The sequence below is a fragment of the Zootoca vivipara genome, chromosome 6 (genome assembly GCF_965207765.1).
Source record: "Zootoca vivipara chromosome 6, rZooViv2.hap1.1, whole genome shotgun sequence".
Taxonomy (NCBI): Eukaryota; Metazoa; Chordata; class Lepidosauria; order Squamata; family Lacertidae; genus Zootoca; species Zootoca vivipara.
The window spans coordinates 38296585-38321578 of record NC_142589.1 but is presented as its reverse complement, the minus strand read 5'-3'; the positions used below and the strand labels follow the sequence as shown (position 1 = coordinate 38321578).

Below are 24994 nucleotides of genomic sequence, written 5' to 3'. Positions count from 1 at the left end.
CAGGAAGTCACTGCCATCCAGAGATCGCAGTGCTGGAAGCTAGGTGCACAAGTGTGACCTGATACAAGGCACGGCCAATAAACACAGAAGAGGTGTGGAAGGTATTCCACAACAAAAAATGGAATACATGAGGCAAGTTGTTATCCTGAAAGATCCCGGAGAAGTATTTATAGGATTGCCTGCTTTTCATTCAAGCTCCCATTTCCACCCTCCAGTCACCACAGGAGACTCTCCCACTCCACCAGAGGAGCAAGACGCGTACCTGGATGAAGTGAAGAGCGACCCATTGACTGAGCCAAAGCACGACAGGCCAACAAAGACGGGGATGATCCAAGCCATGACGCCCAGGTGATAGTTCCCAAAATCCTAATGGCAAACAGGAAGGAGGAAAGAAGAGGAGAGTCAGAGGTTTGCCCAGGAGATGCCAACAGCTGAGCACGTGAAGAAGTGAGAAGGTGGCATTGCCCAGGTGGGCTAAATTGGATTTGCAAGATCATGTGATTCACAGACTGATTTGAATCCAGGAAACCCTCAGCCCAGTGAGGCACACAGGGCATAGCTGTCAATTTCTCCCTTTATTTTAAGGGAAATTCCTTTATGCTGAACAGGCTTCCTCACGAGAAAAGGGAAAACTTGACAGCTATGACACGGGGAGGGGGGGGGTGATTTTCCTCTTCCTGCCAACTGAAAATTGATCTCATTTGCAGGGTCGTTGCGCTGGCAATCGTTAAGAACAAGGAGCAAGTTACCTGTCACATTTCCCCCCTTCCCCTTCCTTCTAGGGGACTCAGGAGAACAGGCGTGGCTCTTAGACAGCCTTCCGTTTTAGCATCAACAACCAGCCTGTGAGATCGGGAAGGCTGAGAGACAGAGGCTTCCCCTACAGGGGCTTTTTGGGCAAGCTCCCATTTGACCCAAGGTCTCCCCAACCCTCTAGCCAGGGCACCATCATGCTGGCTGCATAAATCAGTAGCAGCTGCATGCTCTAAGTGTTTAAAATTACAAGCGGCAAAACAACAGCTGGCCTCAAAAGAGAGAGAAAAAAAGGAGAGGACATTTCACGTCAATTCTGACACAGCACTTCCCCCTGTGAGGTGTCACTTTGGAAACTGATCACGAGACCATACAGGCTGATTTGCTCTTATAGCCAGTGGTGATGGTTTCTCAGACACGATACATATCCTTGGCTACCGTTCCACTTATCCCAGCTCATCGTCATGTGAGCCACGATGGCATCCTCCAACACAGAGGGGGTGGCAGTGGGGAAAGAACAGCGTTGGCTGAATGGCAAAGATGGAACTCCAAGATAGCACGAGGCAGCCAGGTCCAGATTGCACACAGGGAAATGTCAAAAAGCCAGAGAAGCAAACTAGCTAAAAGGGCAGCCATGAATCATTCCATATTTTACCACAGCAACAGCTTCCGACACCAACATCTGATCCACAGACAGCGTTGTGAAGTAAGCCAGGTTGGTCAAGACGTAAACCAAGGTGACGATGGGCAGGGAGATGATGATGGCCAGAGGCAGGTTTCTGAGGGGAAACGTTGGGAGAGGGTTAGAGTGTTTTGCAAGCGGTTCTAAGATCACCTCTGGGGGATGGCCCTGGGCACCACTGATGCACGTCACAACGGCGGCATCAGAAGAAGAGACATTATTCTTTAGTCATGCAGACAGGTTGGATCACCAAGTTACAGAGGAGGGGAAAATCTGAATATAGCGGCAGAGCCCCACCACGTTTAGGATTAAGAGGCCATACGCAAGACGGCAGAAAATCCATCTCCTCCGGGATCAGAGCAGCTCGCTGCAAAAAGCTATTTTCTATTGAAAACAGCCTCCTGCTTATCGTAAGACCCTTAGGAGAGCTCGGTTGGATCAAATCAAAGGCCAATCTAGCTCCACATCCTGTTTCCCACAGTGGTGAATCAGATGCCTGAGGGAAGCCCACTTGCTCTCCCACCCCCCCCCACCCCCCCAGAGTAACTGCCCAGCACAATATATTCTATTGCTTCCTGCGTTGCTCCTCACAAAACAGGAGCTACTTTGGAAGAACCTGCGAGTCAGGCCACATGCTCCTTCTTGCTGGCTTAGTTAGCAGGGACCACGCTGACTGGGGCAGAGATTCACAGCTGCCTCCGTGCCAGCTTGTGGAATTAAACCCCACAAAGCCACCTGGCTGTGGATTAGGAACATGTCCTAGTTTGGGTAGAAAACTCTTTTTAAACTCCCAAGTGCATGACGAGGCTGGGCTGTAGCAGGCAAGGGAGGAAAATAAGGCAAACAAATCAAATGAGATAGACCAGCCTATTCCCCAATATCTGGTGCCCTCCAAATATTTTGGACCTCAGCTGTCATTGGCCCCAGTCAGCCATGACATCACACAGATGCACTGGCTAGAGCTGATGGAGTTGTAGTCCAAAACGTCTGGAAAGCTCAGCCTACCTGCCTTAGTCCAATCATTTAAAAAACAAGAGAGTTTTAAAAAACGAAGACCTCCTCGATGCTACACAGGGCAGTCTCGAGCAGGTCGTGCGCCCTGGTCCTGAGGGGCGGAGATCGCTCCGGCGCCCCCTCCCTCGCAGGGTGTAGCATGGTTTCCGTGCGGCTTCGGCCGCGCAGCGCCCTGCCTACCGGCCCGGCACCCGGCGCCCGGCGCCACCGGGGGTCTACCTAGAGCCGGCCCTGATGCTACATGTAACCAACCAGCAGACGAGAAAGCCAGGAAAGGCCAGTGGATATGCTGTGTTTGACAATCTAATTGCAGCCACGACAAACATACTTTAGAAGTTATAAAGCATCCAGGTCAGATGAACTGAGCCTCTACAAACCTTTGTAGTTTGAGCCAAGCATCGCAGGGAGTTGGGAGGGAGGGGGCTCAGCCTCCGGGAAAGAACAATAACACAGACCCCCACCCCACCCGCTGCAGGCGGTTTGTACCTTCTTAGGGCTGTGCGTGAATCTGAACAGGCATATCCGATTCCAACACACTTTGCTGCAAAATCCTGATTGCACATGTGAATTAGAAGATTTCACGGAAGACAAGGCTCTTGGTGGCTACTAGTCAGGATGGCAATGCTGTGCCTCGCTGCCGGAGGTTGCATGCCTATGAATACTGGGGGATGTGAGCGGGGAGAGATGCTGCTCTTTGCACTCAGGTCCTGCTTGTGGGCTTCCTATTGGGGCACCAGGTTCAATGCTGCAGGCAACAGGATGCTTAGCCAGGTTCAGCAAAGCTTTTCTTTAAAAAAACCCACCAACACTCCACCAGATTTCTGATTGAAACAATAGACACAAAGCCTGCTATCTGAATTCTCCCTGAACTGCCCAAATTATAGGGCTTCCATATTCGGTGTCTGGCGAAACAGGGCCACTCCTCCCATAGTATATAACATGGTATGGAATGACTTGTGGGGGAAAGGGAGCACATAACGGCATTGGCAACCAACAGCGCTCTTCAACAGCTACATGGCTGAGAAGCAAAATTCAGCTCCGACCCCAGAAGAGCTTTGCCATCCAGGCTTCTCTGCATGCCACAAAGCTGTCAAGAGGCACAGGAGCACTGCCGGAAAAGAAAGCTGGTGACTCTTATTATGCAAAAAACAAGTTCTGGAGAAACGCTGGAAATCTATAAATACAAGTCAATCACACCTCTTGCCCCAGATGAAGCCTTATTTTAGGATTCTGAAAGCAGGGCCTGCTACAAATCCCCCCTTAGCTTTAAGCTCCCTATTGCTTCTGTGGCTGCTTTGGCTTCATAAGGACGGGCATCTGGAGAACAGAGATCAATAAATATTGATCTGTGAGAGCTGGGTGAGGGCACAATTATTTTTTTCAGGTTTAAATCATATTTTTAACGGGCTTTCCAATTAAGGAATTTGTTTTAATTGTCTTGCGCTGCACTTTTTATTGGAACTTGGGGATCTGTGTACAGCCATAGCAAGTACGGGTTGGTTTGTACAATTGCTGTAAACCACTCTGGTGTCGTTGTTTTTTTATGAACAAGGGTATATAAATATTTTTTAATAATCTTTGAATCTGCTGACAGGAGGAGCTTTGCCTAGAGACAGTGATGGAGGAAGCTTTCCCTGTTGAGTTTTCAACCTGGCATTCAGCTGTTAGAAGCCTCTTTCCTAGAAAACCAAGAGGCAATCCAGCCACTGACGGCAGTAAAAGCGCTGAAGTGGTGGCAAGTATCTGTACAGCAATATCTGATCACCAGGGAGGCTGTTTCACGGGCAAATGCAGCGCACAAAAGTGCAAGGAAGCTGTGCTGCAACCACCATCCACAAACGCCATATTGTACCCGATACCAACGCCCCCTCCCAGCAGCCATTTTGTTGTTCTCTTTGCAAGGCACCTGGTGGGCCAGTTTGTGGCAGGCGAGTTAGGGGACTTTTGGCGAACAAGGATGAGAGGCAAATGCTCAGCTCCTTCCTTTATCAATGAGTTGCCCAGAAGCAAAAGAAGAGCAAAAGAAGCAGAACGGAACTAATAGCTGAGTTGCTAGAGCATGAGACTCTTCATCTCAGGGTCGTAGGTTCGAGTCCCACGTTGGACCAGAAGAGTCCTGCACTGGAGGGAGTTGGAGTAGGTGACCCCTGCGGTCCCTTCCAACTCTACCATTCTATGATTCTATGAAAAGAAACCCCTTACCTGTAAGGGTTGATCATCTCTTCCGTGACAAAATTCAAGTAATTCCTGCAAAGGACAAAGATTTAAAAAGTATAATTCAGCTTGCTGAGTAGGAGAAGAGGCATCCTGCCCTTGATTATAGGGTTGTATCCAACTCAATCAAATTAGAGTAGACCCACTGAAATGAATAAGCCCAAGTTAGCCATGTTCATTGACTTCAGTGGGTCTACTCTGAGAGTAAGTCTAGATTTGATAAGAAGTAATACTAATAATAATAATAATACGGTAATAATAATAATAATAATTTATCATTTATGCCCCGCCCATCTGGCTGAGTTTCCCCAGCTACTCTGGGCAGCTCCCAATCGAGTGTTAAAAACAATACAGCATTAAATATTAAAAACTTCCCTAAACAGGGCTGCCTTCAGATGTCTTTTAAAAATAGGATAGCTGCTTATTTCCTTGACATCTGCTGGGAGGGCGTTCCACAGGGCGGGTGCCACTACCAAGAAGGCCCTCTGCCTGGTTCCCTGTAACCTCACTTCTCGCAATGAGGGAACTGCCAGAAGGCCCTCAGAGCTGGACCTCAGTGTCCAGGATGAAGTGTCAAGGTTGCAGCTCTCTCTCTCTCTCACACACACACACACACTGGTCTCACTTGCGTGGCACAGGAAGCCACAGGTAATTATTTTATCACGAATGCACAGATGGCTCCTCTCCTGACAGGAACAACAAACCATGGACTTAACAGTGGCATCTGAATTAGCAATCCTGGAGCATTACTCTCTATTCAAACCACAACTGAGGAACCAAGAGTAGAACATAAAGTCTTCTGATTGTGATTTGTTTGGAGCAAAACTGCAGTCCCCTCTTCAGATGAGGGGCTGAGCCACGGATTGTGATCTGCTGCTCCTGCTAGAAGTAGTGTTATGAGGGAGCTGTCCACAGTAACCCATTACCTGTGACTTACCATGTCAGGCAAGCCTGCCATGCGTGTGCCAAAAACCCACAAACCTCCGTGTTCATTAAGATGTGGATGGGAGGCCCTGGTCTGAGTGCCAACCCCTGCAGAAGGGATACTGATAGCAACAGAAGGCAGGGCCTTTTCAGTAAATCTGTGTTCCCAGGGAATTCTGGGAATTGTAGCTCTGCAAGGAGAACGGGGTCTCCTAGCAACTCTCAGCACCCATAGCAAACTACACTGCCCAGGATTCTTGGGGGGGAGGGGTGTGGAGCTGTTCCTGTTAAAGTGGTATAAGAGTGCTTTAAATGTCAAGTGCCGATGTGCGCTTAGGATGCTTGAACACAGAACTCACCAGCCTCCATATGCGAAGAGACCGCTATACAAGGCCAGGACGATGTTCCCAACCTCCAATTTCGTGCCATCAAAGGAGTGTTCAGGGCTCAGGATTCCAGGACCGTCTTCACAGGGTAAAAACACGGGCCGGGGGGGGGGGGAGAGAGAGAAACCACAAGGTGTTCAAATACAGTGTCTCCAATTCAGTGAGCCCTTTTCATAGCTGAAGCTGTAAGAATACATTTCTTCTGAATGGGTGAGCAGCTTTATGCTGGACGCTATAGAAAAAAGGAAAGGGCCTTATATAGAATCACCTAGCTCAGTTTTATCCTACACTGACTACAGGCAGAGGATTCAGGTAGGAGTTTATCCTAGCCTTACCTGCAGATACCAGGGACTGAACCAAGGATCTTCTGCTTGACTGTTGCCTTAGTGCTTTCGCTTGCCAGGACAGAGGGGGATGCTTGTGTGTGGAAACCAGCCTACTGTAAAAAGGTGAAGTTCACCATTGTTGCCCCACCCACTTTATCTTTGGCCCTGCCCACCATGTGGCCCTCAGAAGGTTGCCAAAGAAGGGAATGTGGCCCTCAGGCTGAAAAATGATTCCCCAGCCCGGTCCACATTCAAAGAAGGAGGTGATCCAAACAACGAAAGATTAGCTAGCAAGACGGTTTTGACCTAAAGCAGCCCTTCCGTTTCCTTTTTATGTTCCATACCAAGGAAACAATTCTCTCCCCAATAGAAAAAGGAACAAAGTTAGGCCACTGGTTCATCCAGCACAGTACTGTCCACACTGACTGGCAGCAGCTTTCTGGCATTTTCAGACTGGCAACATTCCCAAGTACTACCTGGAGATGCCTATGACTGAACCAAGGACATTCTGCATGCAAAGCAGATGCTCTGCCCTTCAATGCTGGGATCTGCAGGAAAGGAAACCCGGGGCCTTCTGCGTGCAAACTGGATCATGTCCACAAGGCGCCCCGAGCAACTGAACCCAAGTGCTCAAGCGTCCCATGCCACCCAGAATGCCTGCTACAATCTTAGCCAAGCGGCAACTCTGTCATTTCTCATCTTAAGCTCCTAGGAAGCAATTGCAAAGACGGCTTCTGGCAGAGTGCTGGAGGTCTACAGTGCAGCCCCAGAGGCCAGCCCCACAAGGATCTTCAAGGCAAGAGGAGCACAAAGTTTCAACCGAAGCGCCACAGTCACCCCCCCCCACCTTGGTGAGGACATAAAGGATTCCTCCGGTTCCCGAGGCGCCCAAGAAAACCCTCAAGTGCTCACGTCCCTGTCAACTGTGGGAAGGGCCCAAGTATTTGGAGTTCCTGTTATTCATCCGTTCTTGAATGGAAACAGCCCAGGGAAAAAACATATATAAGGGGAGAGGAGGGGAGGGGGTGGTCTTCAATTGTTGAAGACACTTCCAGCACGTTTGCTGCGTTTATTTTAGTTCTAAAGATGTCTCGGTGGGCATTTCGTTTCATGCCTTTTGATGTGGAGGCCAAACCCAGGCTCCTCCAGGACAGGGAGGCTGAGAACACAGGAGTTCCCGTTTCCTGGCTCCCTTTCTGAAGATAGAGCCCCCAGGTGCGCCTGGAGGGGTGGAAAAGGGATCTGGGAAGGTCACTGTTCGCCACCTGACCTCCCTGCTGCCTCACATGTGATTTGTCTTAGGGCGCTAAGAGCCCAGAGAGCCCAGTCACATGGGCGCTGCGGCTGCATATGGGGTTTAACTCTTCGCCCTTTCTCAAACTCCACATTCCAGCAACTCACAATGAGGTGAGGGGGAAAGGAGGGGAAGACAAAATTGCAACAAAAGCAGCTTTCTTCCATGAACTACACAGTACAGTTCACTAGGCTTTTTACTTGCTGGGCGGCCTGCTGCCAGCATCACTAGCTGGAACAAGGCGGCAGAGGAGTGGAGGAGAGAGGCACGAGAGCCCAACGGAAGGGCAAGGCAAGTGCGTTTCCAAAGAAAGCTTTGTTGAGGGAGATCTCTGGGATCCTGCCCTCTGGAGGCTTTCCACCACCGGCCCTGCTAACTGCAGAGTTCTCAGGCTTGCTCATCACCACGTGCCAAGGCGACTCACAGGTGGTGCGGGGGAAAGACACGCCACCAATGACTCAACCGTGCACCGTGAGTTCCATCCTGTTACATTTAGTCTGGATAAGACTTGATTAATTTTGCACATAAGAAGCTAAGGGCCTGCAGGACCAGGGCAATGGCCCATCTAGTCCTGCACCCTGTTCTCACAATGGCCAACCACTGTGGGGAACCAGCAAGCAGGACTTGAGCACAAGAGCCTTCTCCCCTCCTGCAGTTTCCAGTAACTGTTATTTCAGAAGTATTGCTGCCTCCAGTGTGGAGGCAGGGCAGAGCCACCATGGCAAGTAGCCACCAATAGTCCTCACCTCCGCAAATAGATCTGATGTTCTTTTAAAACCATCCAAGTTGGTGCCCAGCACTGCCTCTTGTGGGAGTGAGTTCCACAGGTTAACTATGTGCTGTGTGCAGAAATACTTTCTTTATCTGTCCTGAAAAGATCCCAGGACCAGCCCCCAATCTCCCCAAGTAGTAGGGCTAGGTAAAAACAAAAACAAAAAAAAACGTCTTTCTGAAGACCAACCTGATGCTCTCAAGGTTATAAACTAGGTAGCCGTTTTGGCCTATGGGCACAACACAGGTCTTCTAATTGCTAGCAAACGATTAAATCACTGAAGGAGGGTGGCAAGAGACAGGTGGTGCTTACATTGCTATAGAATATGATGCCACCAGGTCGTTGCCACCCCCCTCCTAAGTAGTTCAAAATGGCCTTCTCCATTTACAGGCACCCTTGCTAGTCTTCCTTTCTTCCCCAGCACACTCTCCAACCCCCTCTTCTTAATTCAACTGGTTAACCATAAATGCCCTCGCAACACAGCAACAGCTGCTGGGACAAGCCAAGGTTCCCCCACCACGGCGCCAAGCTCAGATGCCTCTCCAACCACACTCGGCTCTAAAATTAACCAAATTAAAATTAACGAGCTCCAACAACAGCCTTCCGTCCACAGTTATTAAGAGGGCAGAACTGCTGGAAATGGTGTCCTGTCCTTTTTAATTACCACCCTTGGGGTCTTTTGTGGGAGGATGAGGGGAGAAAGAAAGAGAAAATTTGAGTTGTTTCATGCTCAGAATGCTTAATTTTCATGCCATGGATGCATAGTCCTAACAGGGCTGGACAGCTGGCATAAAGGGGCTATTAACTGCAATTATTTAAGATGAGTACAGTTAGGCCTAAAATGGGGGGGGGGGGAGGAACAGTTGATATAATGGACAAGATAAAAGGCAATGAAGGTGATACCTCAAAGGCCCCCACAATAGTCTGAAGGCACCTTAAGTCTTCTGATCTCCAACACTAAGTGGGTTTGAGATGGAGCCAAGAGTCCCATTGGGTGCTGGTTTTGGCCGAATGCTAATTATGTATGCAGACAAAATGCCCAAAGGCACCCCAACTTAAGAACTCAGTGTTAGTCTACACTGACTGGCAGTGGCTTCTCCAAAGTTTCTGATGGGACAATCCTGATCCTGCCAGTGAGTGGGATCTTCTGCATGTTCTGTCACTGAGCTACACCCCTTCCTCTTGCGACTTGTGAAATGTCCAGTCGGAGAACTGAAATGAGCTCACAGTCCCAGAGCCCACTCCTTGTTAGCCGTTTTAATTTCAGCAGCCCACTTTAGATGAAAAGCATCCTTTGGTTGCTGCTCTTGTTAAACAAGGAATCAACCACTGGTGACCAAGTGAAGATGCCTGGGTGCCAGGACGGTGCCCGACATCTCCACCCTCTGGAGGTGCATGCCTGGGATCATTGGATCTGGACTGTTTTTCACACACTAATACCACCACATCCTGTAGAATTCCATCAGTTATATTTTATCTGCACAATCAGAATGAATTTCTGGAACCAAAATGCTTTTTCTGTGCAGCCTGAGCAGGAGCAGTCAACATCAAGAAAGAGAGGTCGGAATAGGCCAAGATATGTGTGGACTATCCCTGGATCAAGTGACTTTTATTCTTTAAGTTCTCAAAGCTCTTAACCTAGCTCAAGGTTGTCAGCTGAACTAGCCAGGTGTCACATTCAGTCCATCATTTGAAAAATAAGACTTTAGAGCTGTCTTGCCCCCAAATGGCAACTAGACATTCCGTTTTGGCTGAGTTTCTAGCACTGGTCAAAAACTCTTAGTCACGTCTAGTTCAAGTCTACCGGGAGACTGAGCTTTACTTTCTGCCCAGCCCCTGCTCTGCATGGAGTGGTAGCAGCTCCCCAGATTTTGAGATCCTGACTGGGGGCTGGAATTCCAATACCTTCTGAGTGTGAAGCATGTGCTATGAGCTGCAGAGCTTCAAAGAGGGTACCCAACATCTACTTTGCCCTGTGCTGTCCAAACTAAAAAAGTGGGATGAGATTCAGGACCCCAATCTAAGAGTGCCCAAACTGCTAATGTGAATTCCAGGCAAAACAAGAGTGAACTTTCCTTCTCTCTCCTCGTTACAAAAGGAAGACTTAATTCTTCTCCGCTGCAGGTTAGGAGTGCAAAGTTTGTTAGCAAACAGTCATGAAGTGCTATTATTAAAATGTACCGAGACGAGCACACACACAAATGGGGCCTTGGCGGCCAGATTTCCTCCTCCCCTGCTGGGCTAAAAGCACATTATTAACTCAAGTTGAAGAGCCCCTGGTGTTTGCACAAGGCCAGTGCCTGGGAATGAACACCAGGCTTCCTGTACCATCCTGCTCCCCACTTTGTCTGGAAGGCTTCTCACAAAAAAAGGTGGGGCTCGTCCTGCCTGAGCCCAACCTCTTCAGCCGCCACCACATAAAACATCCAAAGCGAGATTCTTCCTCATCTGATAGCTTCTGCCCCAACAAGAGGCCCAAATCAGGACACTCCCATCTCAACCAGACCCCATTGCATCATTCTGCCTGCTTGCAAAACACAACAGCCTTTGCCTGTCTGCTGCCCTCCCGTTTTTTGGGATGCCAACTTCACAACATGCCCCAGTCGGCATGGCTGTGTAATGCAGGGGCTGATGGGAGCCTGGCCATGCTGGCTGAGGCCGATAGACAATGCTGTGGAAAGCAACTCCTGGGAAAGTAGGAAGAGCCTGCTGGATCAGGCCAACGGCCCGTGTAGTCCGGCACCCTGTTCTCACAGTGGCCAACCAGATGCTTGCAGGAAACTCACAACAGCACTCTCCCCACTTGTGATTTCCAGCAACTGGTATTCAGAAGCATTACTGCTTCTACCTCTGGAGGCAGAGCATAGCCATCAGGGTAGTTACCCTTGATAGCTCCTCCATGAAGTTGTCCTCTTTTAAAGTTGTCCAAGTGGGCCATCACTGTCTTCGGTAGCAGCAAGTTCCATAGTTTCACTATGCGCCACTTGAAGAAATACTTTCTTCTATCTGTCCTGAATCTTCCAACATTCATGTCCACGAGTTCTAGTATGATGAGGGAGGGAGAAAAAACTGTTCTCCACCCACTTTCTCCATGCCATGCATCGTATTATAAACGTCCATCGTATCCCTTCTTTCTTGCCTTTTCTCTAAACCAAAAGTCCCAAACGCTGCAGCTTTTCTCATGGCACGTCCTCTTCCTGGCTTTCAAGACAGAATGCCCTGCATTCGTCTGACTTGCTTCTCCCTAAGCCTATTTCCTCTGGCTTTTGAGCCGCTCAGAAGATTTGGATCAGAGGCCACAAAAGGATGAAGAAATAAGAAGCCGGCCAACTGGGCTTCCAGGCCAACGGAACACGAGCTAATTAAGGGTCTTTGCTTGGCTCACAACACAGCCAGGAACAAAACACCTTCATCTGCGGTATAGATTTGCCCAAGGGAAGCTTGCTGGCTGTTCTTGGTTTCAGCAAGAGGCCACGAGAGATGGAGCAACTCAGAGCGCAGAGAACAGCAACTTTGCTGCAGACATGGAGACGGGGAGCACCAGGGAGGAATTAAGACCTTTAGAGGTCCTAAGCACTGAGAAGATTATGCTGCCCCCACATAGAGAGCTAAAATAAAAACAATACTGAACCGCAAAGTGTTATTTCTGAAATGGCACAAAACTTACATGCATGCTAAAACGTTTACATGCACTTATGTCCTGTGCAATTCATGGCCGGATCTGATTTCCTTGCATTATTTCAGTCTATGTTCGTAGGACACCCCCTTGGTTTAGGTGGGGATAAATGCGGTAATAAAAAGAGAACAGAGAGATTCAGAGGGTGGCAACACAAGAACAGGCCTTTTCTGTGGTGGCTCCCCATTTGTGGAATGTTCTCTCTGAGGAGGCTCACCTGGTGCCTTTGTTACATATCTTTAGGCACCAAGTGAAAACATTCCTCTTCACCCAGGACCTTGGCTGTTAAACAATCAACCGCCTTTTAAACAGGGGAGGGGGGGATTGTTTTGTTTGTTCTTATGTTATGTATTTTTGTGTTTTAAAACTGTAAACTGCCCTGTGATCCTAAGATGAAGGGCAGAATAATAATAATAATAATAATAATAATAATAATAATAATAATAATAATAATAATGGGTAAGAAAGTCTAACAAAGTTATTATTTTCCCCATGATGACTACCTTGATTTTTATTTTTTTGAAATGTCCAATTGTTTCCAACAAAAATTCTCATTTTTGTTTTGTGCTCTTGCTTTACTGGTGCCTTAAGGATGTTCCTAGTCTGCCTACTGAGTAATCCAGCACAGGGCAGTGCCAGTTTGAAGGGGGCGGGGGGAACGAGTATGTGCACATTTTTGTAAAAAAGGAAATCATGTTAGATGTGATGTGATGCAAACTCTGCTTCATTCTCCCCCAAATATAATTTCAGCTGCCACACTGAGCTTCTGGAAGAAACACCAAAGCTGCAAGTCTTTGGCTTTGTGCTTCCATTAAGACAGGTGTGTTTTCATCGCAAAAGACTTTACATGGCAGCAAGGCAAAAGTACTAGAGGAGAGGGTGTCCTGGTGGGTGTCCCAAGGGTTAAGCAGAGAGGCCAGGAGGGACTGCATTTGGCCCCCAGCTCCTCACCCCTGGTCTAAGGCCACAAGTTGCCTACACAGCCCTCAACACTGCCAGAGAAACTTAACAGTAAAACTTAACCAAGTCTTGCACTGTAGGGTCAGGAGCATAACTGCACAGGTAAGTGTGCATGTGTCATATGGCCTGCCTACTTTTTAATCACAGGTTTCAAGCATCCTATCCAAGGTGAAAGAGGGCCCTGCAGGGCCAGGCATGCCCAGCTGGCAAAGGGAGGTGCCCATGGTGCCTGAAGCCAGGCGGGCACAGCAGAGAGCGCGACGCAACATGTTGCCAGCTCAACTTTGCAAATCAGGAGTGATTTAGGTTTGGGGCATTGCCAACTCCACTTTGCCTTTTGCTCTGGGGCTTTTCATCACAAGCAGAGTCTGGGATTTTAGCATCACCTAAAGAGGTGAGCTTGAGCTTCCAAAAAGCTTTCAATGGAAGTTCCTCCCCCAAGCCTCCCGAGTTTGCTTAGCAGTCATGCAATAAGAGGAAAGGACCTCTTCTGGATCAGAAACTGGAAGCAGAGAGTAGGAACAAATGGGATAGTCCCAACAATATGGAGGGATGTAAAGAAGTCCCTCCATTCTATGGGAAGGGCTGCAGCTCAGTGCTAGAGAATCTGCCCTCCCAGGTTTAATCCTCGGCATCTCCAGATAAGACTGTGATTGTTCCCTGTCCGAAATCTGGGGAGCTGCTGCCTGCCATTGTAGACAATGTTGGTCTAGATGGAGCAATGGTCTGACACTGTATATGGCAGCTTCCTATGTTCCGGGCTCCTCCCTAAAGACTTGTGCTAGAACTTTAATTAACTGGGATATCCCAAGTGGAACAGAACCCAGTGCAGTTTGCATCTGGTGCTGGATTTAAACAGCACTGACTACAAGCCCACTTGCCAAGGAACACACAGAAGCATTGTAAGGTTCCTGACTGATAACCTGATAATACTAATAAGATCACAGGGCAGAATATGGATGCGCAACAGGCTCAAAGGCTTCAATTCTTCTGGCAGCCCAGTCTACAAGCCCCATGTCATTCCTGAATGATATTTCTGCTTTTGAAGATCACCACTGCTTTTCCTTGGGAAGGACCCAGAAGCAGGGCTCTGGTGTTTTCTAGTTTGCCCTTGCCATGTGTTTTGCTGCTGTAGAAATTGGAGTTCTTGGTGAAGTCCAGAAATAAACAGTAAATTGCAAGAACTCAGGCCAGGAGGAAGATGAATTTCAAGTAAGTCTTCAAAAGGTTTTATTTATGTAATGATAAGATGAATTCAAATAGGAATCAATTCCAGTATGATAGTGAGGCAAATAAAAATAAATTCCAGTGAAAAAATCCCAGGACAAGGCCCTGTTTCGACAATTCTTCATCAGCAATGTTTTAATGGTCAGAGTGTACCAAGTATGTTTGCCTCACTATCACACTCTGATTGCTGCAACTTCCCCATCTGTGTGACAGATGTGTAAAACACCATTTTAAAAAAAGACATTCAGCCAAAGTCACACACCTAAGCTTCCCATGAAGAGCGACCAAAGCTAAGCACACTTGCAGCGTCCTTAAATGACCCTGCATCTGTTCAGCAGAAGCTCAGGAGAAGAGCCCCAGAAGATGGGAGAAAAATGGCTTTACTGTAAAGTTGGGTCTGACAGCTGACCTGAAAAATTATGTAGTTCAAAGACATGCAAAAGCAGTCAGAACTTAATTTTTTTCTTATTTAAACAGTTTAAATGCCTACAGTTGTCTCTAAGCAGTGTACAAAAATATAATATAGAAAAGATAAAAATTCATTGAAACTGTGACATCAATTAAAATGCCAGTGCTGAATAAAACGTTTTCAGTAGATGCCAGAAGTTCAACAGGGAGCTGTCCTGTCTGAACTCAACTGGAAAAGAGATCCGCAAAATCAGGCCCATGATCCTGAGCACACAGCTTCTGCTGGATATGAGCCATACGTCTGAGCCACGGGGGACCACTAACAGACCTCAACGATCAGGCAGGGATGTAAGGGCTTGGGCTGCCCTTGAAATATCCTGGACTCAAGCTGTTAAGGGACCTGTAGCTGAATACAAGAACAATGAAGCTGGCCCAGCAGCATGCAGGCAGCCAGTGCAAGCTTTTGAGTACCGGAGTTATGTGCTGGCAACAGTGCATCCCCATCAACTGTCTGGCCAAAGCATTTTCCACCAGCTGGAACCTCTGGACCAGGCCCAAGGTTAGCCCCGCATATAGAACATTGAAGTTACCAATGCATGAATTGCTGTGGCCAGGCCATCCCTGTCCAAGCCAACTTAGTAGAAGAAGAGGTGGGTTTTTATGCATCTTTGCCATTACAAATTTTGATGCTAATGCTTCCTTTAGCAGTTACTCACTGGGGCACTGAAAACACAAAAGGTGCACATTTTACTGGAAAGATCTCTGTTTCCAAAGGCAGATGGGAATAGGTTATTGTCCCCAGCCCCCCAGCCCAATTATCTAGAGCTGCACAAGGCCTTTGGGTACTCCTCCCTTTGTAAGTGGTAACCGGAGAAAAGACTCCTGCTATGGAATGCTCCCCACAGAGCCAAGTGCATCAGCATCATTTTGTCAGCGGATCAAAACTATTCCATTTACTGGGGTCAGGACTAGGGAACTTGCAGCCCTCCCATTGTTTTTGGACTCCAGCTCCCATCAGCATGCAGAAGGAAGGATGGAAGTTGTAGCCCAGGATCATGTGGCTCTTCTGGTTGGGGCTGATGAGAACTGTACTCCAAAGCATTTGGAGAGCACCAGGGTTGGCAAAGGCTGTTTTGCAAGCAGGAAAAATGGTGCAGTGCTGATCCAGAGAAGATGGGAGTGCCCTGATTGAGGCTTCTGTTGAGGTATAGTGAGAGAAAAGCCATGAGGTGAGGAAGAATCTCATTTTGGGGGTTTGATGTGGTGGCTGAGAAAGCTGGGCTGGGGCAGGACAAACATCTGGAGGGAAGAAGGCTAGCAAAAGTTGGATTAGGATCTGCCTGCATACTTAGTTATTCTGTTCTTGCTACTTTGTTATTAATTTATAGCTCTTCTTTGATGCTATATTATTGTATTTGATAGTTTCAAGGTTGTTTTAATGGCTATTTTGTGCATATAATGTTAAAGACATGTGAACCACCTCAACCAAGGTTTTTAATATAAAATGCATTAAATGCCCATTAAAAACAAAAAAAAAATCAAATCTGTGAATCGCTTCTTGCAACTGTGAAGTACAGCCCATTAAGGGGCGAGATTGTAAACCCAACAAACAGACCAAATGGCTCTTAACCAGACAACACAGTTCTCCCTTCATTCTCTATGCACAGCATGTGCAGGGTACCTTTTTTGGGTTGCATCCTGTGCACAAAGCGAGAGTTCTGTGATGGTAGAGCACAAGAACGCAGAACCTGTCATCATGTGCAGAATTCAGAAGCTGAGTGTCTCAGGGTGTTGATCTTGTTAGAAAAAAGGAACCAACTCCCTAGTTCTTATTGATGCACACAGGTAATGGGGGGGGGGAGTGCGTTAGAAACACAAATGTCAACTATTTCAAAATCTACAGCTGGTTTACAGCTGTGAGCCTGCAGAATTCTTGCTTGCATAACCATGACCTGAGATGCAGAGAAGACCTTTGAGGCAGATTCCTGTGGGTAAGAAAGGAATCTCTGGAGATATTAAAGGAGGGCTATTATTAGCATAGAGCCCAAAAGGTGATGCCGGCATTCCATGGCCATTAACGACAGCCCACCTTGAAGGAGGAAATAAGCTGAGCGAAGCACCCTATGCAATATGGAAGGGGTGGGAAGAAGAAAAAAGTGTGTTTTGCAAGCACAGAGGGCCACCAGGCGTGACTTGTGCGTGGAAGATCACCACTGAAAAACTACCCAAAGGTCACAAGGCAATTACAGGGGGAGGCAGTAACAGGAGAAGAGGGAAAGGAAAAATAATATCTTGCAAGTTCCGAAGAGGGCAAAGAGAAGTGGAGAATTCTTTCTGAATCCTTTGTTGTTAAACAAGTGTCCCTTATATTGCTCCAGAATGAAGGGGCTCCCCCCCCAACAACCTTCTGTTTTGTTTTACAGAAGGAGGAATTCCTCCCTCAAAAGTTCCCATCCGCTTCTTATCCGTTTATCAAAAAATACTGAAAACTGCTGAGCAGAGAGATCTGTGCTGACACCAGCCAGGTCCGGGTTGGCAAGACATTTTGAGAGTTTGTGTCACGAGGCTCTGCCATTTAGAGGGAAACAAACACAATTAACAAAGTTAGCTTTATTCTTTTAAAATGCTGAGATGTTAAGAAAGGAAGGAAGAAAATCTTTCAACTTAAGAGACGGGCTCTCGGGAGGAGTGAACGAATCTGCCGCCCATCTCTCTCAAAAAAAATACCCTTTGCGTCTTCATTGGACAGAACTGCTTCATTAAGCTCCATTTATTTGTTTGCATTTCTAGGCCGCTTGTAAACTGCAAGATGCTTGAAAGCAGCTTGTGAAGTTAAGCACACACAAAAATGGAACAAAAATAAACAAGAGTGTGAAAGACAGAGAGAGCAGCAAAACAAATCTCCATTTGTAAACACACAAACACACACAAAAAAACTTGAAGATCAGGGCTGTAACTAAAAAAAAATTCATTTAGACCTTCCTGTCCCTAACAAAATAAGAATAGAACAGCCATGGTTATGGCTACCAACGCCTACTAACCGGGGATGGGAAAGTGTGTGTGTGTGTGTGTGTGTCATCCAATTAAGCTGAAAGCCGTAAGATCCAGGAGACACAAAATGCAGGACTTCTTCAGACACAGGTCAGCTATGGCATTTGCTCCCACAAGATGCAGCAATGGCTACCAACTTGGGTGGCTTTAAGAAGACAAATTCGTGGGAGGTGAGGCTATCTGCTAACCCTGATGGCTGCTGTCGCACCTCTACTGTCAGAGAAAGAGAGCCCCTGAACACTAGTTGCTGAAAATCTTAAACTGCACTCTGGGTCCCACTAGTGGATTCCCCACGAGTAATCTGGTTGGTCACTGTGAGATCAGGATGCTGGACTGCCTGGGCCTCTCACCTGATCCAGCAGGGCTCTTAAAGGGTTTGTTTTTGACCAGAAACATAAGCACATGCACCATGGAGGTCATACAAGGGCCCGGAACGTACCTAGGCGTTGGTAGGGAAAAGCTGAAAGATGGCAAGATGGGAAGCAAGGTCTCTGCTGAGGGCTACTGACAAGCTTCTGGGTTTGTACGGAAGAAAGCAAGCCCTTGAGATAACCCCAGAGCCAAATTGTATGCCTGAATTCCTGGAAACCTACATTACTCCTATGTTACCAACACAGAAAGCTGCCTTATATTGAGCCAGTCCACCAGTTCAGCTAGCTCAGCATAAACTCTACATTGATTGACAGGAGCTTTCCAGGATTTGGGCAGGAGGAGTTTCCCAGCCCTACCTAAAGACAGACACCAGCACTGAACATGGGCATGCAAAGCAAGTGTTGTTAAAATTACAAGCACCTATTTCCTGGACTTCTAGCATCCTGTGACAATCAATCCTCTATATGTACCTCTTTTGATTGAGGTGAGGGGCAACAGCCCCCTCCTTGCTTTCTAGATTTCCCCAAAAGGACAGGAGGGGGCGCAGTTTCCTCGTGAAGACTGTCCTGTACTGACAGCCCACAGATGTCATTCGCCTGCCTGCATCTCTCTTCTGGGAGTCAAATATCCAGCAAGTGGGAGTGGAAGGGGTGTGCTTGTGTGTGCTATTTTGCACCAAGCAAGCCCCACCGGCTGGCGAAAACACACAGAAGGGAAACACCATCCCGGCATTTGATCTCCTCTCCTAGACAAGCAGTGAAAGCAGAAACAGGCTGCCACAAGCCATGTGACCAGCCTGCCTGGATCCCTGTTGAATGAGGGGATGGCTCAGGTGCCCAATACGTCCTGCCATGCTAAAAAACAACAGCAATACAGGCAGGAAGGGCAGTGGGTACATGCAGTCAAGAGGACAAGATCTGGGCCAAGGGTCAAGGGGAAAACTTGGCTCTTCCCAAGCGACTCTCGATTCACAAAAGGCTGGTGTGGGGCAGAGACCACAGCAAATGTGGAAGGAAGATAAAGGCTGTCAAGGGTCGCTCATCATTAGGGATGCGGGAGACATTTGATGCTGTTTGCATTTTAATGAGCTAATACCTAATTTGCACACCTTGAACCAATATGCAAAACCAGAACGCACCACACTTCAACATTTGTACTCTGAATTTTTTTGCAGTCCAGCAATCATGTGTACAAAAATGTGTGTGTCGTGGGGAAATGTGAGTAAAAATGCATGCACTTTGTGAGTGTAACAGACAGGAATGCCTGACATTAGAGGAAATTGCTTCCAAAATCTGTATATTAGTCAAAAAACTGTATACAAAAATTGTCTCTATTCGGAAAAATTCACACTGAAAATGCTAACTTTCCTGAGTGACAATACAGAGAACTGAATTTTAAGATTAGAAAAATGAAGAAGTGTGCATGCACACGAAAGCTCATACCTATGACAAACTTAGTTGGTCTCTAAGGTGCTACTGGAAGGATTTTTTTATTTTGTTTTGACGGCGTCAGACCAACACCTACCTGTAACTAGAAAAATGAGAAACAGAGAGACCAAATGTGCCATGGACGTCTCTGTGCAAATGAAGCTTTCACTAGCATTTTATATCCATGAATGTTAGGAGTAGCTGCAGCTGCTGAATTTCTTCTTTCTGAAAGCTTGTCCTGAGCATCTGGTCAGATCTCAGAACTACCAAATTGCCCAAGTGAAAGATGCGCTGTTTCCTGGAACGTTTCTCCTATTTTTTGCAAGTACCTAAGAAAATGCAGTTTTGTTTTCCCTGGACCATAATGAGGGCAATCAAGTCTAGTCTCAAATAGAAGAAACAGGGGGGGGGGCTGTCTGCATTGGCAGGCCTTGGGGTCCAAAATTCCAGCACTGCAGTACATGACGCCAAAATCTGGTGCCCCCACCTCTTGTCTTCCATTCTACATCATAGTTGTTCCATGCCAAGTGCAACTAAAGTGGCTGCACTCCCCTAAATCTGCCTCCCTTTCCTGGAGCTTTTGGAGCTGCGGACAGCGAAATCACGTACAATATTTAAAGCTGTTCTGCCTCTGCTGCTAGAGCCAGAATTTGGGGGAAGCCCTCCCTAACCACCCTACCCCTTTACCACCTTCTTCTCCACTTCCATCCTGTTTTTTGAAGAAGCAAAACACACACACTCACGTTTCCCCAGCTGGACGAAGCCCAGGATGATGATCAAGGCGAGAGCCAAGAGCTTGGCAGCCGCGAAGCCATCTTGGACGCGGGTGGCGGCCTTCACACTGTAGCAGTTGACAGCTGTGAGCAGCACTGAAAAGGAACAGATCAGATGGGTTAGTTCAGTGTTGGAGTAGGAGCTTCGCAAGCCACCCTCTTTTTTACAAACAGGAAAAGAAACCCACCAATCTGAAGACTGAGGGCAAGGCACAGCTGGTTTTCTTGCAGAGTTTGGCCCTTTAAGGAATGCCATATTCAGCACAACTCTCCTCCCCCCACCCCATCATCTGCTGGAGTTGCACCTGCAAAGCACAGTCTAGGATCTGTGCAAATGGATCCAGGCCAATGAATACCCCCTTGCCCACACCAGGAAAAACACACACACATACAAAAATAAATGAGACCTGCACTACTCTCGCCAATGCATGGATGCACTTCTGCAGCCAAACTTTTGGGAAGCTTGTGGTTGCTAGGACTCCACTTGGCAGACTGCTTCCTCTGAAACTGTCTCCACTATAAATGCATCCATGCCGCCGGCACCCAAACATAAAGAAACAGGCACACTCCTTCCAATTCTATTTTCCTCTAGAGTGCAGTCTGGTAAGAGAGGGTGAGCTTCTCCACCTGAAGGCTGGAGGCAACCAGAGGTTTGCTCTTTTTCCCTCTCAAAGGGAAAGCCTAGAGAGCTCAGCCTCTTCTCCAGCTGGGGAGCTCTGGACGAAGACTCTAGGGAAGCAGCAGACATTGCACTGGTTCCTTTTCAGAATATTCTGACTGAGGATGCAAGAAGAGCCTGGCTGCGAGATCAGCATCCCTTCTAGCCCAGCAGGTGCCTCCGAGATGCCCACAAGCAGGACCAGAGCACAAGAGCACTCTCCCCACCTTATTTTTGGTTTCATTGTTTTGCACTGAAGTTAAGCTGTTTTAAAAACAACAACAACACACAAGGGAACTGTTTTAAAAACAACAACAACACACAAGGGAACTGAGAGCCACTTTGGGGGCCCTTCAGGGCTCATCCTGCAGCATATAAACGTGAGAGAGAAGACTGAGGACTTTTCTCCAAACTATGCCTCCATCTCTCTGCTGCCACCCAGCTCTTCCCTGGCCCATCTCCACCCCAGTCTCCCTCATATCACACCCTGGCCTCTAATGCAGACTTGCAAACGCTCTCTGCAAGGACAGGGCCACATGGATGATCTATGAGCAGCAATGCCTAGCACAGTTCCTGGTACAAAAAAAACCCCTAACACTCCCCCACAAGCAGATGTTCACATCCCAAGGCAGAAGCAACAGTATCACTCAAAACATATGCTCACAGCTGCAGATTCTGAAACACAGGGGAGGATGCTACCTCCTTCCTAACTGGGGTGTTTTCCCGTCAAGTAAGGTTAGGGGGGGAAACAGCATCTTTTTGATGCAATAACACATGGTGAGTAGGGGAAACTCAAGCTACACTCAAAATGCTTGCTATCCAGGAAGTCCTAGTCAGGGTCCCCCCCCCCCTAGTGAATGAATGAATGATTCAACTTCCTTGCAGATGATTCAAAGCTAGGACAAGCAAGAGAGGAGGACAGTTGCATCATTCACACCTAACAGTTCCTTCGCCCATTTCAGTAGGTGCCACCTCCAGAGCCACCGATTGGCCCTGCAGCAAGGAAGAGGCAGCAACCCGAGAAGCCGGAAGCTCCTTTGCATAATCCCCTCTCCACCCCCATATTGTATTTGCCTGCAAAGCTGCTGTCGCCTCCTTTGGTAGGGTGGGGGCACCCAGCATCCCCTTGCAGAGAGTCAGTCACTGCCTTATCTAGAGGACGCTGGGTATGTTTGCATCACGCTTTTATTAAAATGTTTGCACACTATGAGAATGCAAGCGCACAGGAGTGTGAGAAAGACCATCCCCCCTTGAGGCTAGAGCAGTGCGGTTTTAAAACGTACACTGCATCTGCGCAACCTCCTCCCTGCAGAATACTGCCCTGTTTAACTTGCACGTTTAAAAACCTCCAGGGCTCAAGGCACACCAAGGTCTAGCCCTGGAACCTTTCCCAAGAACTCAGGGGGTGGGGCTTTATGCAACTCCGTCTCCCTCAGCTTAGCCTCAGTGCTCCTATCTGTAAACTGGGCGGTGTCAATACTGTCCCTACTTTACAGGGCTGTTGGTAAGGACTGCAAGCAAGGCAACACACATTACTTTGAAACACTCATTGAGTGATACGTCAGTGCCAAGAGGACCCTGGAGCATGTGCAGAGTGCATGTTTTCCTCGTCCCTGAGTAAACAGATTTGAACCATGTGCTTTAACATAGCATCCCTCCCAGTCTGGTCAGAACACCTGCACATCTAAGTATAGACATGAAGCGCAGCCAGACAGAAGCTTTCGAGGCTCATATACGCAGCAACAAGTAAACAGATACATTACATATGTTCAGCAGGAGATAATCTCAAACTCCCTACAAGACCAATGATGCAGGAAGCCAGATCTGCTAATTCAACATTTGAAGACAGCACTGCAAGATCCAGCAGGGCACCCCACACTTTGAGCTCAGACGTCCTAAGCTGGCAACGTACCTTTATTGCTGGCACCCTTGCCACTTTGGCACACTTTTAACTGGCTAACTGTGGCATGCGTAAAAACAGCAGAGAGGAAGGATGCCAAGAGGAGGCATCCTCAGTGGCTGCTTAAGCCTCACCCCCATGGGAGTGGCAAGCGGCCCAAAGGTTTTTGCTTTGTTTCTCCAGCCTTCTCCAACCTGGTGCCCTCCAGGTGTGTTGGACTACAACTCCCAGCAGCCACAGGATCATACACTCATGCTGGCTGGAGCTGGTGGGAAGCGTAGTCCCGACACATATGGAGGGTACCGGATTGGGATGGCTGCACTACTCCATTTGTTTTGCAAGGTGACATTCATAGAACCACAGAACTATAGAGTTGGAAGGGCCCCCAAGGGTCATCTAGATCAACCCCCTGCAACGCAGGAATCTCAACTAGATCATACGTGACAGGTGCTTTAAAACCTCCAAGGAAGGAGAGTCCACTACCTCTAGTGGAAGTCTGTTCCACTGTCAAACAGCTCTAACTGTCAGAAAGTCATTGTTCGATTGGACTTATCCCCAAGTAAATGTGCAAAGGAATGCAGCCTTAAAAAGTGTTCTTTGTGTAAGGAAGAGTCTCTGCACTTTGATAAATAATAAAACTGTATTTTATAAATAATCCCACAGTTCTGTATGCTGTGCATTTTGAAAACAAACTTCTATTATGTCACCTAACGCAGCAACTTTTAAAAAGTTTATAGAACCTTACTGGGGCAGCAGGGGAGGTTTTAGTTACAAAATTTTGCTGGTAATGAGCGGCTCCTTCAGTCCCTAAATTTTAGAAGTTCCCACTATGAACAGATAAAGCGAGACCAAGTCACTGTACACAGAAGCCATTTTAAGATGAGAGAGAGAGATTCATTATCTTCCACATAGTAACTTATTTGTGTACAGTATCTCTCTTTCTAGGCCTGCACAGGACCCAAATTTGTCACTTTCAAGACACATAAGAAGTTTTTTAAAAATCATCAGACTGCTTGGGAAGAAGAGAAGACGGTGGCAATATCAGAACTCACTAGCAGGATTCTGAGTGAAAGATAGGGGTTATCAGCACAGAGCAAAGCAGTAGCAGAAAACGCGTCAAGGAAAGGAGTGTGTTTGTGTGTAATGCGTAAGTGACTTGACTCCACCTCCCTCCCTCAAATTGGCAAAACAGAATTCTTCCTACAGTCAGAAGCCCACTCAGAAACAGCGTCCCTCCCCCCCAAAAGATACACAAATGCATGGTGTTGCCTTGCACTGAGTCAAAGAACATTGAAGAAGAAGAAGAGGAGTTTGGATTTGATATCCCGCTTTATCACTACCCGAAGGAGTCTCAAAGCGGCTAACAATCTCCTTTTCCCTTCCTCCCCCACAACAAACACTCTGTGAGGTGAGTGGGGCTGAGAGGCTTCAAAGAAGTGTGACTAGCCCAAGGTCACCCAGCAGCTACATGTGGAGGAGCGGAGATGCGAACCCGGTTCCCCAGATTAGGAGTCTACTGCTCTTAACCACTACACCACACTGGCTCTCAGTGTGTCCAAACAGCTTGGTACTGCCTACTCCAGGGGTAGGCAACCTCAGGCCCGCAGGCCGGATGTGGCCCAATCACCTTCTCAATCCAGCCCACGGACGGTCCAGGAATCAACGTATTTTTACATGAGTAGACTGTGTCCTATTATTTAAAATGCATCTCTGGGTTATTTGTGGGGCCTGCCTAGTGTTTTTACATGAGTAGAATGTGTGCTTTTATTTAAAATGCATCTCTGGGTTATTTGTGGGGCATAGGACTTTGTTCATTTTTTCCCCTTCAAAATATAGTCCGGCCCACCACATGGTCTGAGGGACAGTGGACTGGCCCACGGCTGAAAAAGGTCGCTGACCCCTGGCCTACTCTGACGGGCAGCAGCTTCCCAAGGTTTCAGGGAGAGGGAGGTATTCCTCTGCCACACCACTCTCACGTAACATGCCAGGGACAGAACACAGTGTTATAAGAAAACAAGATAATGTGTGCTTGCAAAGCAGGAACTCTGCACATGAGCCTCTGTTACAGTCCCTCCAGGAGGAAGGAAGCTGCTCTTTTCTTGCTTGATTTCATGCATGAGAGTAAAATGGAAGCCAAAGCTCACACAGCTCTTCGTTTCAGCAACCTCCCATTAATA

General features: G+C 47.6%; 1 protein-coding gene across 1 annotated transcript in view; it reads right to left on the bottom strand.

Moving 5' to 3' along the window:
• SLC7A5 (solute carrier family 7 member 5) overlaps positions 1-24994 on the bottom strand; it is a 49533-nt gene that overhangs the window by 9992 nt on the left and 14547 nt on the right. The window contains exons 2-6 of the mRNA XM_035117901.3: positions 20230-20355; positions 5947-6052; positions 4652-4696; positions 1409-1532; positions 263-366 (exon numbers count right to left, since the gene is read on the bottom strand). Of these exons, the coding sequence (XP_034973792.1) occupies positions 263-366; positions 1409-1532; positions 4652-4696; positions 5947-6052; positions 20230-20355 (505 nt within the window). The remainder of the gene's footprint in view (positions 1-262; positions 367-1408; positions 1533-4651; positions 4697-5946; positions 6053-20229; positions 20356-24994) is intronic.